Source organism: Gavia stellata, chromosome 18 (assembly GCF_030936135.1).
Source record: "Gavia stellata isolate bGavSte3 chromosome 18, bGavSte3.hap2, whole genome shotgun sequence".
Classification (NCBI taxonomy): domain Eukaryota; kingdom Metazoa; phylum Chordata; class Aves; order Gaviiformes; family Gaviidae; genus Gavia; species Gavia stellata.
In genome coordinates this window covers 9,725,662-9,742,400 of record NC_082611.1, presented here as the reverse complement: position 1 = coordinate 9,742,400, position 16,739 = coordinate 9,725,662, and the positions used below count along the sequence as shown (strand labels likewise).

Here is a 16,739-nt window from a genome sequence, read left to right as displayed (position 1 = left end):
TGTGCACAGGCTGACAAAATCCTGCAATGAGCTAGAAAAGAATTAAAACTTAAGTCAGTGAGACCAGAAAGTTGCTATCAAAGCACATGTGTGATAAATGCTTAGCTAAGAAAATAGGCCAGTGTATCAGAGTGAAAAAATGGAGTAATACCAGGTAATATGAAGAACAAAAAATATTTTTTCTTTTTTGATCTGAATTATTGATTGAATGAGGGCCTGAGTACAGTTTTTAGCCATCCTGTTAGCTCAGTCTTAAGTAATTGGAAATTTTGACAAAAAGTGATTTGAGGAAAAAAAACTGGAGCTACTCTGGGATCAGAATGAACATTAAATCTGTATCACCATTTAATATGACCTTGTTCCTGTTCGTATCACAAATGGAAGACAGCTATTCTGAAAGTCTTCTCATACTTTCAACTGTTTGCAGTATCTTTCTTTTCCTTTTTAAAGTGATGTCATTCTACTTTGTTTTGCAATTTTAATACTGACTTTAAATGTCTGCTTTCCAATGGCAAATGCTTTTCCTTTACTCTCACAGGTCCACTGAAAACATGTAATAAACTGGATTACTTTGCAACATCTTTTGTTGTGACTATTAATTCTTTGTTTTAGCTCTGTGCTTCTTCACGAGAGCTTGTTTTCCAAGCTCTGCATTTACCAGTAAGTTCCAGCTGCACAAACAAGCTGACTTAGGATGCTGATTAAGACTTTTTAGCACAGGGTGACTGTTGCATTTCTTTGTTTTGAATCTGATGCTGACCATATAGCAAAGCAGAGGGATTTAGCATAAAGCTGACTGTTGTGTCCAAGTATGTTGTGCAAATAAAAGATCTGCAAAGTCTGTTGTTGTGCATTTAGTATTGTGCAGTTTCTTTGTAGATAACAGTTTACCAAAAATGGACTTGCTTTTTCTTCTTATGGTGATTTATTTAATTGACCAGTTTACCTTATCTTTGTATCAATTTTTGTTGTTGTTGCTGTGTTGCAGTGCATCTCTTGTTGGAAGCAAATCCAAAGCAGTTTTTCTGTAATATTTGGTCTTTGAGGACTATACCCTGCCCATTTTGGGACCGGCTCTATGGTTTAATAATCTTTCAATTTATAAACTGCTTTTCCACTATTTTTGTGATGCAAGTCTTCTCTGAGTGAGACTCCTGGGCCCCAACAATTGTCCAGAGTTTTCTGTGGGAGAGTTTATAAATGTGCACAGTTGTCATTTGATATGTGAACACAGTGCACTTGCTAAACAATGAATAGGATCCTCATTCTGAAATCTTTTAAGGTAGCAGGTATATGCACAGTATTATGAACTCAATCTCTAAAATGCATATTTATTAACCACTCTGTCCTGAATTTCAGACCCACAGGCTATAGAGGAGCATTTGGTCCATCTCAGCTTTTGTTGAAATGAAGCATGTGCAAAACTCTGGTGTTCAGTAACTCGCTTCATTTACCAAGGTTTTATTGTAACTCACTTCATTTACCAAGGTTTTATTGTTATACACTTTTTTGCTTCCTTAGAAAAGCTATTTTGGGCATAATTTGTATTCAGAGACATGTCACTTGCATGAGTAATTTAGCATGTGTTAACCAGTTAGACAAAAGTGACACCAGTCTTGGGATATTTTTTGTGAACTGTCTTTGCATATTCTGATGTATTGTAGTCAGATAACGTGTTCTTGAAAGTTACGTTTAACGCAGTTTAATCTGTATCTCAACTGAATGCATTTCATGTGTGTAAGAACTACTGATTAATTCATAACAGCAAATCTAAATCCAGTCAGTTAACTGAGGTAACTGATGCCAATTAGACACTGATCTACTAAAACCAATGCAGCATGAAGTGAAGTTTTAAGAGTGTGCAATTAATGATAGCGTTAGGCTAGGAAGTGAAGTTGTGCCTTGTGTGTAACCTTTATTTCATGCTGATTTCAATTACCTTAATCAGTTTAAAATTGGGAAGAGAAATAAAACTGAAAGGTAATGTACCTGATCTGATAGCTCAGTCAGTAGTGGGGCATGTATGTGTACATGTACATGCAGTTTCTCTTTAAAGATTCCAGCTGTTGTTTTTAGAGAGTTAAATTCTTGGATTTTTTTAAATTTTAAGTTCCTACAGGGAATCTAGCTGTTTCAGTGAGTTCAGTTTTCACTTAAACATGTAAGAAAATTGAATTTCAGAGGATAGACTTCTGTTGGCGATAAGAAGATTTCTCTAAATTGCCAATGTATCTAACTTGAAAAAGGAGTAAAATTACCTGGGAAATTTAAGATTGCTTTTTTATAAAAAGGATATGCAGGTCATAACAGTAAATAAAGTTTGCTGATCTGAGGATTGCACTGATAAACTACCAACTGGAGAGCCACAGCTAATCTGCTTATAACTGGAGGAGTTTGGGTTTTGCCTCATTCCCAGTCTCACGGGGCAGCAGCAGTAACAGACCATCAGTTCTAGAGGGTCGCTGTTCCAATTTCCTATATCAAATCAGAGCCTTGCCGGCTGGGATTTGTTACACTGTTAATCAAAGCAACTGCGTCATGCTTGTTTGAACTCACCCAAATACTTCAGTATTAGAAAATTGTAATTGTAATTTTTCTCAGGATAGATTTTCTTTAATACAATGAAATTGGGTCAGAAACATGAATTTATAGGCTCATGAAAAGTCCAGTATTAATACACTGAGGGATGTCTGTCCAGGTATGCTGTTCAATGTGTATTAAACATGACTATTGTCTCTTTTTGTCTCCAGCTCCCAAGAGGTTCTTTAAATAAAATGAATCTGTAATTAAGTTCAGAACATTTTAGGTGATTTTGTCCTAGATGCATAGTTTGTACCTCTGAAGAGCTTATTAAGTGCCCACCTTATAAAGGAGGATGCTAGATTTTAGAGATGTGCTTTTCATTTTTTTAACTGAGCTACAGAACACTGCATGGTGCCAACATAGAATAATAAACTCTCTTTGGTCATGCTTTCTGTCATAGAGAGTGCTTGGACTAAATTGAGATTAAACGTATGCTCCATTGTGTCACTCTTCTGGATTTTTGAGATACAGGTATTATTTTAATTGCACATATTTCCTCCTTGCGGAAATGCTGCTTTTGCCTGTCAAGGAACAGACAACATGATTTTTTAATTGTTGGTCACAGCATTCAGCAGGTGGATAGAGATGACGTAACTTTCTGGTAATGCGTGTTGAGTGGTGTTTTTATTTTAAAGGCTGTGAAATCCTTGCCTCGCTTCAGAAGTAACATGCTGAGTGAATAAAGTAATTCAACTGATTTTCTGTGACTAATTTAGCTGGGATATTGTCAAACGCAAAACATCTTAAAAATGGAGAGTCTTTAAATCAAATGATGCAGATCTTTATTTTGTTTAGCAAATGCAGATTTTAATGGTGAAGCATACAGTGCTTAATGTACTTCTAAATATTTGTTCTGTTCTTCAAATGTAGCTGAAACACAGTTTCACTAGTAGATTTCAAAAGGAATTTCTTTTTCTACTTCAGAAAATGCTACTTTTCTGTTAATGTTTTCTAAATACAACAGGCTTCAGCCACACTTTGGAGAAATTATAGTATGGAATATCTAATAAGTAATTTTTAATCATAGTCTAATAATTTTCTTAGTAGCATTAGATAACAATTTTTAGTATTCCTTCCTAATCTCCTAAAATCTTTATAGATTTGAAGAATATAAATAGAAGATAAATAGAGAGCATTTGAGGTAAAGAATTTAGAGGAATAAGAACCTGAAGAGGTTTTCTCAATTACAGAATTTGGAGCTTCTTGGCTCACGCTTCTTGGGTGAGATCGGTATATGCCATCTCTGTTAACCTTTTTAAATACTGTTTTCCTCGAAGGCAGCAAAGTAGCTTTGGGAGAAACTGATGAGATATTGTTTTCCTTCCTAGTAATACTAAATGTTGCTTTATTTGAACAAAATTATGACTTCTACTGTTACCTAGAATTTCCACAGCTGGAAACTTAGCCTATTCGCTGAGTTTTTTCTTGTTCCTCTCTTTATCCCAGCCAATAGCTTTTCCATATGATTTGAAAGACATGACATCTCTGTCTCTGTAAGCTTTTCAGACTAGCATTTCATATCAGTTTGTCAGTTCTTCAAGTCTGTCTAGCCCATGACCTGCCTTTGAAAGTGTCTAGTAGCATCTGCTAAGGGAACATACAGGAAACAATAATGTAGAATGATCCTTCCTAGCTTTCAGCTGCAGGTGGTCTAAATACATCCTTCAACAGAGGTCGCATATTGGACCATGGTATTTAATAAAATAGATGGAACAATCCTTAGGAATTTAATTCCTTAACCAATTTTTACTTTTTGGCCTTTGTAACTTCATGTGACAGTGAGTTCCATAGTTATATGCTACTTGGAAATCTACTACTTAGACATTTATTTCTGTGTGGTTTTTAAATGTTAGCTGAGTGTTTCGGTGCATGCAACTGATATACTAGTGATAAATTCAGTCATTCTTGGTTCATTTTCTTCATGCTACCTCTGAGACGTTGGAGCCGATAACTTCCTGAAGAATTTGTGTCAGTATAGTCTTTTCTAATAGGAAACAGTTCTATGCCTTAGCACCTTTTTAATCTTCTTTTTACCCTTTTGGAAATGGGAAGATCATGACTGTATTCCAGGTATAAATGCACAACAGCTATATAAATGATACAATGGCACCTCAGTTTTCCTTTACTGTCCTAATGATTCTTATAATTGCCTTGCCTTTTTGACAGCTGTTTAGGATATAGGTTTCAGGAAACAATCTATAATGACTCCAAAATCTTTCAAGAGTGTAAATAGCCTATTTAGAGCTTATCTTTCCATAGTTACAGCAAGGGCTGTTTCTTTCCCCGCATGCCTTACTAATACTAGATTTCATCTGCTGCTTTATTGCTCAGAATCATGAGATGCATCTGCGATGCTTCGCAGTCGCGTTCCAGACTAGTCTGCAAATATTGTCACCTCCCGGCTTCTCGTAAGGACATAACTCTCTGCAAAACCTTAAGGAACACGGTAGTGGTTTCACTCCGCTGTGAAAACTTTTTATTCCTGCTCCTTTCCCCTTCTACCCCATCCTTTATTAATTTATGAATCCTCAGGAGGACTTTTCTCCTTATCTTTTGTCAGCTTAGTTGTTTTAAGAGCCTTTTGTATGAGGGACATTGTTAAATATTTTTTTAAAATCTAAGTATTTGCATTGGCTGGGTCACTTTTAAACACACACTTGCTGGTTCTTTGGAAAACTTGAGAGACTTCTGAGGAATGATTTCTCTCTGCAAAATCCATATTGACTCTTCAGTGTTGTATCATGTTTTTCCATGTGTCTGCTCATTTGATTTTTTTCACCTCATAATAACCAGGAGAAACTACGGTATTTAACTGTAGCATTTATTATGTCAAAGTTTATGTGCTCCATATTACTAATGGAGCTCTCTTTAAAGACTGCTGACAATACTTTACCTCACAGTCTTTAGGGATTACATGGAATTTAAAGAGGCAGGCTGAAATATGTGGTGGTTTGGGGTTTTTTTGGGGGGGTGGGGTGGGGGAGTTGTGTGGTGGTGTGTGGTGCATTTACTGATTACCGCTTAAGAATAAAATATCTTGTATACCATGTTCTTGCTCATACTGTATGAGCTCCCTGTACGAATCTTCCCTTCCACTTATGCCTCTGTATACCTTTGTCTGGAAGTACTAAGGCCTTGCTAACAATCTATAATCAAGCTATTCCTAAAACTAGCATTAGCAAGCTTCATCCACATAATTACCTTTTAATCTGCAGCTAACTCATAGTATGAATTAACATAGTACATTCTAGTTCACCAAGCAGCAGCACATTAATTTTCCTATTTCATCTTTGTTACTTCAAATATTTCTTTGTAGTTTCTGGATTGGAAGTGATGTGTAGAGAGTTTTAAGACAGGGAATGTTCAATAGCTCAAAGGGAAAACACATTTCAACAATCTGGCAAAGCTCTCACAGTGACCTCACCAATGTGAGGAGGAGGAGGAGTTCCAAATGTTTGAAATGCTTGGTTGTTAAAACAGTAATGCGCTAATTTATTTGACAAAAAAAAAAAAAAGGCAACAAAACCCCCCATGCTTGCTTCCCATTAATTTTTTGCATTGGAGTAGAAGGCTTCATTAAATTTCCAACTTCTGTCAGATGTGGAAGCAAAATCTTCGGAGTATTAAAATAGGCTTGACAGTGTTGTAGGACACGAAGGTGATGTGGAATGCAGAGGACTGCATATGGTCCCTGGTTTTGTCCTTTGGGTGGACTTAACCTTGTGTAACTGTATCTGTGACTAAAAATAATTTGTGTAGGTATGTCAAACTCACTCCCTTTTGCTCTTTGAAGGTGGACTTAAGGAGCTTAATTGTTTTCCCATCTCTAACGGCTTTGTTCCTCCTTGGTTTTTTGCCTGCCTGAAATCTTAAATTAGTACAGTTTAATTGACTATCATAGGTGCAGCAAATACAATGTAAGCTACATTTTTTATGTAGAGGGATTGAAATATAGAAATATATGGAGGTACATATATTTGTGTGCAAGTATAATTAAATATCTCTGTGTGTACGTACCATCATGAATATTGGTGTTGAATGTTTTGCTGTTGTTAATTTCACTTGCTTTTTCTGTAGGAGTGTATTACTGGAAGTGCTGACTTGGATAGACAAGACTGTTAGTTTTCATAGCCTGAAGGTCAGCATGTGTGCTTGGGGGAAAAATTTATAGGATTATGGTCAACCAAAATGAAGGAGCTGCTGTGAAAGGATAAATGTAGCGAAGCATGAAGTATGTCATGTTTGGAGCACTGCACAAGATATTAACAGCAGTCTGGGAAGACTTTATCATGATGATTTGTTGTAATGCACAGGCTGCTCTCTCCTTAGCCAACTTAAGAGTGGCTCACTTTAGAAGCAGTATCGTATTTTAGGCAGAAAAACAGCATCCTTCACTGGAAGAAGCCTGGGCGTTTTCTGTTGTTTTTGTTTTTGTTTTTTTTTTAATGAAGAACATAACATCGTTGTGGTTTTTGGTGCTTTTTAAGTCGCTCCTTGTACCTTTTGGAAGCCAGAAAAGTGGGTGTATGGTTTTCTCTTGAAGCACCTGTACAGTAATAGCTTTATAAATTGACTTATTTTAAAAGATATAGAGAAAGCACTGTTGCATAACCTCATAATTAGTGTAATTCAGAATTAAATACCGATGCTTATTTCATACTTAAGAAAATAGCATTTCTGTGACAACCTATTTAGTGAACTTTTCCTCTGAACTCAGAGCATGTGATGCATACTCTGACACCTCTCTACAAGTGAATAGGGGGGTAGTATTTGGAGGCCAGTTAGTTTTCTGCAAAGTCTCTAATAAAACCTTTGCATTAATGTGAGTTTACTTTATTTTCGCTTCTTACAAAGCACGTATACCTTGGATGAATGTGCTTTTAGTGTTCCAGGATAAGAACCATTTTGTGGTTAGCACAGATTGGCTGAACTTGTAGCAAAATGAACATATTCTCCTTTGGCAGTACTTCTGGATGTACCAAAGTAAAATACCCATCTCTTTAATAGAAAGTGCAACTAACTGCTTTTATGCTCTATTGCTTTTTTGGTTTGCCTTGCTGCATTGTGGGGGGCAGGGGAATGAGGCAAGGAAGAAGAATTAAAAGTGTGGGGCAAGAAACCTGCAGTCTTCCTGTTGTGCTGAGATAGCGACAGTATGTGGGGGGTTGCAGGGTGACCTGCAAACACAGCTGTGGGGCAGTGGCGAGAGGACAGCAGCCACATGGAGACGGCAGGGAGGCAGCAGCTGTGTGACTGCCGTTGTGAGGGAAGAAAAAGATGGAAGCACAGAGGAGCTTGTCACAGCAAGGGCAGGGCCTGTTGAGCCATCTGTGGTGTGGACGTGCCTCCGCATTCCCAGCAGCAGTCACCTGAAGAGGAGGTGGGCATGCTGCACTTACTGGCAGGTCTAATGAGGGAGCTCATGTCTCTGAAGGTGCTCAACCAGATGAGAAGGCAGCTCTCATTCACGGCAGTGGCGGGAGGTCAAGAAGAGTAAATCGAATCAAATTGCAGTTATTCATAACAAAGATAAGAGGTTTTGGTTTTGTGCTAAGGCAGAAGTTTAGAGGAGAATGTCTAGGACTGGGATTGCTGGGAGAGCAGGTAGTAAATGAAGGTGAGGTACTTCGCAGTTCTTCTCTTTTATTGCAGAGACTGATTGCTGAGCAGATCATTCCTGTCCCGTTATGAAATAACTTCAGAAGGCAGGAGTATTCTCTGCACAGATATGGGTACTTTAGTATGCAGACTATCTTCCAAGACACGTTTTTTTTTTTTTCATCTGTCTGGTCACATGTTTTGATTATGTGGTGATGTGGGGCATGCACTTTTTTTTCCTGCGGAGACAACTGTGGAAGTGACAGCGATTCATTTACTTGTGCTAGAATGAACATCTGCTGCTGCTTTCCTTCCTCTAATAAAGCTCAGAGAACAATTACTAACCTTCCTTTGGGTTGGCTGTGTAAACTTGTGTTGTTTGAAATAAATAAAAAAACATTATTTCACCTCAAAATAAATTGCAGAATAAAAGGCAGTATGATGTTTGACTGAAGGGATCTGCATTCTGAGCACTGAAAAGTTCAGAAGGGCTTGAGCACTCATGTGCTGAAAAGAAATAAGAGTCAGAAGAATTACAGTTTTTCCAAAGCACATGTTTCCCTGGTATTCCTCATAAGCTTAAATTAGATATCAGTTGGTACTATATTTAGCAAATTTTCTTGGAGTCTCATGTGCTCAAATGAATTTTTCCAGAGCAAGCTGCACTCCAGGAAATGCCCATGCGTGCTTGTCAGTGGTATCTCCATCCCAGCCATGTAACACCTCTTGGCTTTCACCAAGAATTCTCTTTTTCTCTTTGCTAAAATTTGATTTCACGGCCTCAGTCTCTGTTCCTGTAAAATAACAATATGGTATTAATTCTGAAGGATGCTTTGAAGTATATGGCTAAACAACTTGAATGGGATTTGGATACTTGGATATTTTGAAATGTAGCCAAGACAGTGCAAAAGAATGTTGCTGTCAGAAATTTTTTTGTGAACTCTTAGCATATATAAGAGGTCTTCTAGGGTAAGAGGGAAAATATTGTTCGTTTTAATTTGTGAATATTAACTTAATAAGCTGAGGAATAGATGTTCTAGTGTTTTTTGTGGTTTTTCCTAGGATTAGAGACATTATAGTAAAGAATTATGAAAAACCTCTTGATAGCTATTTTGCCAAGGCCAAAATGGTGGATGGTTTCTGTAATTCCTGTATTGTGATTCTTAGAAAGAATCATTTTATCTAGGTAACCAGCAATACCTCAGCTTCTGGTACTATATTGGTATTTTACTTTTAATGACTGTAAATACTTAGAGAAATGAAGTTGTCTGTACTTCCTTGTAACTTTAACAGCCTTTTGTGAATGAATTCGTGAACAAGTTAGCATAATCTGCCTTTTTACTCCCTTCGGATTCCCTGTTCTCCTGGAATAAGCATCTCTTTAGATAAGTCAATTTTTAATTGTGTGCTTTTTTTTTTATTATATATGCAATATATTTGAAATAATGGTGTCCTCTTGTTAAGCAAAGGAGAAGAATTATAATTTCAGAAGTCTTCAGTGATGTGGGAACTTCTTTTGAAAAAACAGCATCACTTGAATTACCACAGATTTTGACTGCTGAGTCTTGAGTTTCTTTGCAGTTAAGCATACGTTCATTTTCTGTAGTCTATTTGAAACAAACTTGAAGCAATCATTGGATCACAGGTATGACTGCCGTCGCAGTTGGAGTGATAATACAGCAACTATTTTTTTCTTTTGTAGCTGATGCTTTTTTCAAAGCTGCAGTGAGTCTTGTTCCTGAAGTGCCAAGAATGATCAGTGTAGATGGAAAGATGCGACCTTCTGATGCCTTCCTCCTGGAATTCCTTTGTAATTTTTTTTCCACATTATTAGTTGTTCCGGTAAGTTGTGTGTGTATGAATAGCACATACGCTAGTAGACTATTTTGACTTTCCTGTTTAAAAATTTAGAGTAGACTGGGCTTTTGGGAGTGGGAGATGCAGTGATTAGTTTTCCATGAGCAATCTGAACCAATTTGCTCACTGGCTGCAAAATCACTCACCCCAATGCAAAATGGGGAAGCCAAACAATTGTGGAGGTAGAGGTACAGCATTGCCTCTCTCAGTAGCACCTTGCACTTAACTGGATTTGGGGTAGAGTGAAATCTCACCATCATTTAATTGTGTAAATATAATTTACTGTTTTAATAGATCCTTGCAGAAAAGTGGTCTTTTAGCTGAGCGCTCATAAAATCTAATACCTGAGGAGGGGAAAAATATAGAGCTCTAGTTTCTATTAGTTTCAGTTACTTTGTCATAGGTTGCCTAATCTTTTGAGTGAAAACAATAATTAGAAGATGTGTTTTGACATAACCTTCCTCTTCTGATGAATATTTCACAAAATACTACCGTTCTACACCCTTCCAGTTTTTAACCAATTGTCAAGTTTAGAGGTACATATGTAATTTTCCTTCCTATATATTCAGCTATAGCTAAAAGAAGAGGAAAAATCGTAAATTAATCTGGAAGACCTGAGATAAAACTTACATAACCAAGGTATTTTGTTGATCTTAAAGAAGAAAGACAGGCCTCTGACTCTCAAGATTTCACTGCAGTGGAAACCTAACGCTTGAAGATTTTACCTCCCTCTGTTAACATGTTAACACCTCTGGCCCTCTCTGAGAAGATTCTTCTTTCCCAGCAAGTGTTGGCTTAGTATCATAGCATGTTTAAAAAAAAAAAAAGTTTGAGGTTTACTCATTTGTTCTTGGAGAAAGTAGGCCATTCCTCCTCACTGAAACAGTTCTTACGGTTTCCTCCTTCCTTTTTTCTTTGACTATGTGTTTGGTGAAGCAGCACACAGTATAGTGCTGTCCAAATCCTCATAATCAGAGCAGTGTATTCTCCTTTTTCCAGTGGAAAAGGCCTCCCAAGCCATGCATGTTCAGCAATGTGGAGGTGCTGTGTTGTTAGAAGGGAAAGGCTAGTTGCCACTGTGATGTGTCGTTGCTGTCCATTGACTGCAGAAGTAAGACTTTGAAGGAGGGCTATGTCAGAACTGGATGCTGCTCAGAGAAATTACTCAGATCATTAACACATGATTGAAGGAGGGAGATCAACCTCTCAGATTCAGTATTGAAGAAGAACTTGCAATGAGATACCAGGATTCAGAAATTAGCTTCCATAATTTTTTTCTCCTATTTACTTTACAGGATAGATGATCAGAAGGTAATGTCCCCAGTGGACTGTGATTTGTCCTACGTATGTTGGTATCATTGCACCAACTGCCGGCTTGAAATAAGCTGGGTGAAGTATTAAAACTGCTTGCAAAAACTCATAGCTTCTGTAAAGCAGATGTCTTTATAATTATATTCCTTTCATATTAAAAGATTGTTGATTGTCTGAACTTTTACTTCCCAGTGTAGGTGTTCTTCTGAAACTCATAATTATATGAGTAATATACTTGTTTCTATAGCTTACTGACATTATTTTAATTAAAAAATCTACCCAGTGTGTTTAATTTTAGAGGCTTAGCTGTTAAGAAGCTGACAATTTTGTACTACTCCCCTGTGACTAGAAAAAAAAGCATTTCAAAGTTTGTGGAGGCTGCCTAGATCAAGTTTATGATTATGGGTCAAATGGGCATTTTAGAAGGAAACTGGAACATTTTTAAAAGGGTTTGCAGGAAGCACACTTAAGAAACGTAGTTGTTAGCTTTAATTCTATTGTCGTGTTTGCTTTTATGGAGCTAATATTGTGACTCTAAACCCCTGAATGACTGCAAAAAATCCCGTTTTTGTTTTGCGGTTGTTGTGTTGTGGTTTTTGACTTACCTTTTTTCTTTTCTGTAGGACCATCCAGAACAAGGAGTGTTGTTTCTTGTGCGAGGATTACTAAATGTGATCCAGGATTATACTTGGGAGGATAACAGCGACAACAAAGTCAGGATTTATACTAATGTTTTGCATCTGCTGTCTGCAATGACTCAAGAAGCATATATCTACCATGTAGATAAAGGTAATACATAAGGGTGGCACTGGATCCTTGCGTTCCACCACGCAATTTGTAGTATTGTGTTATTACCTTATCTAGTTAATGAAGATGAATGATAGTCTTACAGAAAGGATTATTTTCCTATGCAGGTCCAGATACCGTAACTTAAAATAATCACAGGAGGTGGTTCCCGAACAGATGTACAGTCTGTTCTTTAAAGTGAATCTGTGCAGAGGGGTTTACTTAGTTTGTTCCTGGTGGTGTTGGTGCAAATACTTAGAACTGTGAACTTTTCAAGTAAATATTAGAACTTTATATGTATGGAGGGTTTTCTTTTAGCCTAAAGTATCAACTTGATTTATACTTACCGTTGGTGTTTCATTCACATTTACTAACAACTCCAGTTTTCACAATGTAATGCCTTGTCTTCATTATTTAAATGATGTATTTGCTGCTTTGAAGGCAGGCTTTCAATTTTGGAAATTGTGGTGGTAACTTACAAAATTCTTCAGAATAGCTAGAGAAAAAAATTCTAAAGATTTTGAATTTTATAAAATGGCTGTAATCTTTTTGTAATAATATTTTGATGTGCTCTAAAGTTTGAGTATTTGCCTTCTGATCATAGAGAGGTTACTAAATTAGAGTATTAATTGAGTCTTTTAAAGCATACTGGCAAGATTAGTTAGTCAGAGAGGCTAGGTTAGTTTGGCTTTTTCTTTTAGTTGCACAGGGCTTTCACAAAGAGGCAGGCTGAAATATATTCTGCAGTTCTTCTGGTGAATAGTCTGTCAGAGTAACCAACCATGACAAAATATCTCTTGCAGTTAGCAGCACAGAAAATAGTTCGCAGTTGAACAGCTTCTCTATAGTAAATCTGCTGTTCAAATTCTGTAAGGAAATGTGGTTTAGCTGCTTTTTCTTTCACTCCATTTTTTTATATGACCAAAATACCTGCATAATGCCAAGATGAGAAATTTAAATGAATTAGATTTCAATGGAGAGAAGCATGGAAACATAAATTAGTATTTTTTCCCTTGTAGTTGGTTGATGGTATTTTTTTTTTTTTTCTGGGTGGACTATGTACCTTAGCTTCTTAAAAGGACATTTACTTGGGAACAGGGGATCATTTACCTGGAATACGCTTAAACTTACAAATTTCTTGTGACTTACTTCATAGTAAAACATTATAAATAAATGAGGGCAAATCACATGTTTAAAACTGCAATTATATAAGCTCTGAAAACTTCAAGAGCTGTCTCCCTTCAAAAAATCCTTCAAGGTCTTTGAAATTGAAAATACACTTTCTGAATTTCTCTCCATGACTTTGAGGTAATCAAGGTTTTATTTTAGGAAAAAAAACCCCAAAACTTAAAATGCGGTTTCCTTTGAAAATCTTGTTGTTTTCGCTAAGTAAAACATAAACTGTTTGGCCCAGTCCTGCTGCCGTTGAAGATAATGGCCATACTCTTCTGAACTGATGGGAGCAGGGAGTCTGTCTCTCTAGAAAAAGTGAAAATTGACACTGTGTGTTGCTTTGCATTTAATTCTAGCAGATATTTTTGAACCTGGCTGCATCCAGGAATACAGGACTGGCTTTAAGCTGGAAGATTCTTTTCAGTGTTTTGTTCCTAAAATCAAGAGGACATAGTAGGCAACCAAGTGGTAGGCACTTAAGGTGGTTCTGTTTGTGTTTCATGGAGGAGGGTCATTTTATAACTTCCAAATCTGGTCTTCTATAAATAGCTGGTGTTTTCAGTAGCAAATGCATAGCTCTTTAGCCAGACCTAAGCTTGAATTCATCTCTGCAGTTGATTCCAATGATACCCTGTATGGTGGAGACTCCAAGTTCCTGGCTGAAATCAATAAACTGTGTGAAACAGTGATAGCACAGATCCTGGATCATCTGAAAAACCTTGGAAAAGAAGAGGTATGTTCTTACTCAGCTTGACTCAATATATGCCCAGAATTACTTTGGAGTTGAATAAATGGACTGCCTTCTTGACCAGGCATTGGTCTTTTAGAAAGCTCCAGGAACCTTACAACAAGAGGAAATTAGGTAATTTCACTTGTTTAAAAAGTGAGTCAATCACGTAGGCAGGCTTGATGTAAAAGAGATCATGTAGCAATTATAATACATTTTTAAGATGCAGGCTAAAGTTACCTGCTTAGCTGTATGCTGTACATGGATAGTCTGATAGAACCAACAAGCCGTAGAAGCTATGCTGGTATACTCTCTGGTATCGATTGTGGCATTGCACCAAAGGATGTGATTGTGCTGCAGTACAGAATGGTGATTGCAGAGCAGCATAGTGAGGTTAGAGTTAGCTTTAAATTAACCGGCTTGAATCCTGATGTAGTTTGGTTATGGAAATATGATGCTCAGTGTGGGATAAGTTTTTTTTTTTTTTTTCTTATGAGAGACTTTCTGACTATAATGAGCTCCATGGTGCTGGTATTGCAATTATTGGCCTAAGATAGAGAATTGGAGACGGTGCCACAGTCACTCCTTTGATTGCAGTATAGTTACGCCTAAAATCTGCTCCATGTCCATCCTTCCTGTTGTTTCCTTCTGGCTGTCAACTTTCTCTCTCTATTAAAAAAAACGTATTTTTTTGCCAGCTAAGTTAACAGTAGCCTGAAATGTTCAGTTCTGTAAGGGGCGAAGTGAGAATTCACAGTTAGTCTGTTACTGGGTAAAATGCAATGGAAACCACCTTTAATTGGTTAAAGTTTCAGATCCCAGACACTAGGATGAAGTCAGGAAAGAGGTGCAGAGGGAGGGAAAAGGTGTTTTGGCTGTACCCTGGTTTTCATACAGGGTTATATTTGTTCAATACAAAATAAAGAAAACTCTAGGCAGCTTATTGGATTTCTTGATTGGAGTTCAGAGGCTCTGAGGGGTCAAATATAGCTTAATGGATTGTATGTGAAAGGCAGGTGACTAATGTTTTCGGTATTATTGAAAAAATGAGAACTTACAGTTCTGCTAATGTGCCTGGTTTTTTTTGAGATTGCACCCCTCCACAACTTCCTAATAACCCCATACTAAACTGCTGTATATTGATAGAAAACTTGTAGCTTTTAGACTGAAATGGGAGGGCAGGGGATGATGAATTTGATGGAATTTTTTAGATAGCCTGTTTGTACAGTAGCCTGTAGTGCTTGCCAATACAGAATGTGTTAAGTGATACATACCCGGAGGACACTATACTAAGTTTAGCCTTTTCTCTGCTTTTGCTATCCTGTTTATTCTTCCTTGAGCAGTTGTAGAGATGTAAGATGAATAAATCCTTCGCTCAGATGCCTCTACATCATTGTACACATCACAACAGTGAATCACAGAGTCACTAAGGTTGGAAAAGACGTGTAAGATCATCAAGTCCAACCATCAACCCAACACTACCAAGAGCAGTTCTTTTTCAGAACAGTAACAGCAGAAGAGAATCATTCTTGCACAGCTAAGAATGTCCAAGTGGGTATTGGAAGGAGATTTTTAACAGAGTTTTCAGGACTGTGGGTTGTATATTAAGGATTTTTCACATCTGACTCCTATATGGAGTATGTGGGTGGGAATGTTTGTAGGGCTTGAAATCTGTGGTTTCTGAAAGGCTTTTTTTTTTTTTTTTCCTGCTTTCAAGCTTAATACTTAGAGTAATGAGATCCAGTGTTATTTCACTGAAGCAGTTGTTGCATGGAAAACTGGATTTAAAGATAAGCAGCATGGATATAGGTCCTTGCCCTGCCTTTGCCTCTGTGGCCTTGGATTTACTCCTCTGTCCATCCTTATTTACAAAGGGGGAGCATTTATTTTGCTTTGTTTAGTAAAAGTCCTTGAGAGATTTAGATAAAAATTGTTTTGTAAGAATGATTAGTTTTTTGAGGAAGCTGTTGTTGCTGAGGAAATAGAGGTGATGAGAATATTGTCAGACACCTCCATTTGTGCTAAAGTAGCATCGATCATAAAATCACTGTGGTATTTGGATTGCTCCAGTGCTGGTGACTTTTTATTATTCATCTACTTGGCTGCTCATTTAAATGAACAAGCCTCTGATGATTCTGCATTTTTATTGGTTCATTTCCTTTAAAAGCTATAAAGGAAAATAAATTTTTCTCACAATAAAATGCTTTCACCAAAATGGCAATTTGGATGAGAACAATGCATCTTACGTTAACACAGCGTGGTCTTTTTGCAGTATTAGAGAATGCTTCATTTATGTGACAGTGTTGGAACGGAAATTTTCAGTTCTGGACAGTTCGGTAAAGTTCAAGCTGTTTCTGGTCATGGGAGCATGTATCAGTGAATCCTCTCTGCCTCTGTGCGGGTGGAAGACTAATCTTATGCTCCAGGTTTCTTAGAAATGTAAATATCTTGCCTCTTGCCACTCAGTGATAAATGTCCAGATAGAGTATGTTTTCTTCAAACACAACTTCTGATCCAAAACGTTAGGAGCATGTTGTTGTGTCCTTGGCAGTGCCACATTAGGATGGCAGTCTTCCTGTGTACCATATGATAGATACTGGACTTTTTATAGTAAGTATCAAAAATGGAGTGGTAGAAAGCAATTCCTGGGTATGCTCTTGAGGCTTCTCCTTTCAACACATCTGATTTTTAGTTTTATATAAAC

The 16,739-nt window shown here is 37.2% G+C and overlaps 1 protein-coding gene across 4 annotated transcripts in view; it reads left to right on the top strand.

The window, feature by feature from the left end:
- VPS35L (VPS35 endosomal protein sorting factor like) overlaps positions 1–16,739 on the top strand; it is a 57,095-nt gene that overhangs the window by 34,511 nt on the left and 5,845 nt on the right. For all 4 annotated transcript variants that reach the window (XM_059826198.1, XM_059826197.1, XM_059826196.1 and 1 more), the window contains 3 exons: positions 9,884–10,023; positions 11,973–12,138; positions 13,923–14,041. In XM_059826198.1, coding sequence (XP_059682181.1) covers positions 9,884–10,023; positions 11,973–12,138; positions 13,923–14,041 — 425 coding nt within the window. The remainder of the gene's footprint in view (positions 1–9,883; positions 10,024–11,972; positions 12,139–13,922; positions 14,042–16,739) is intronic.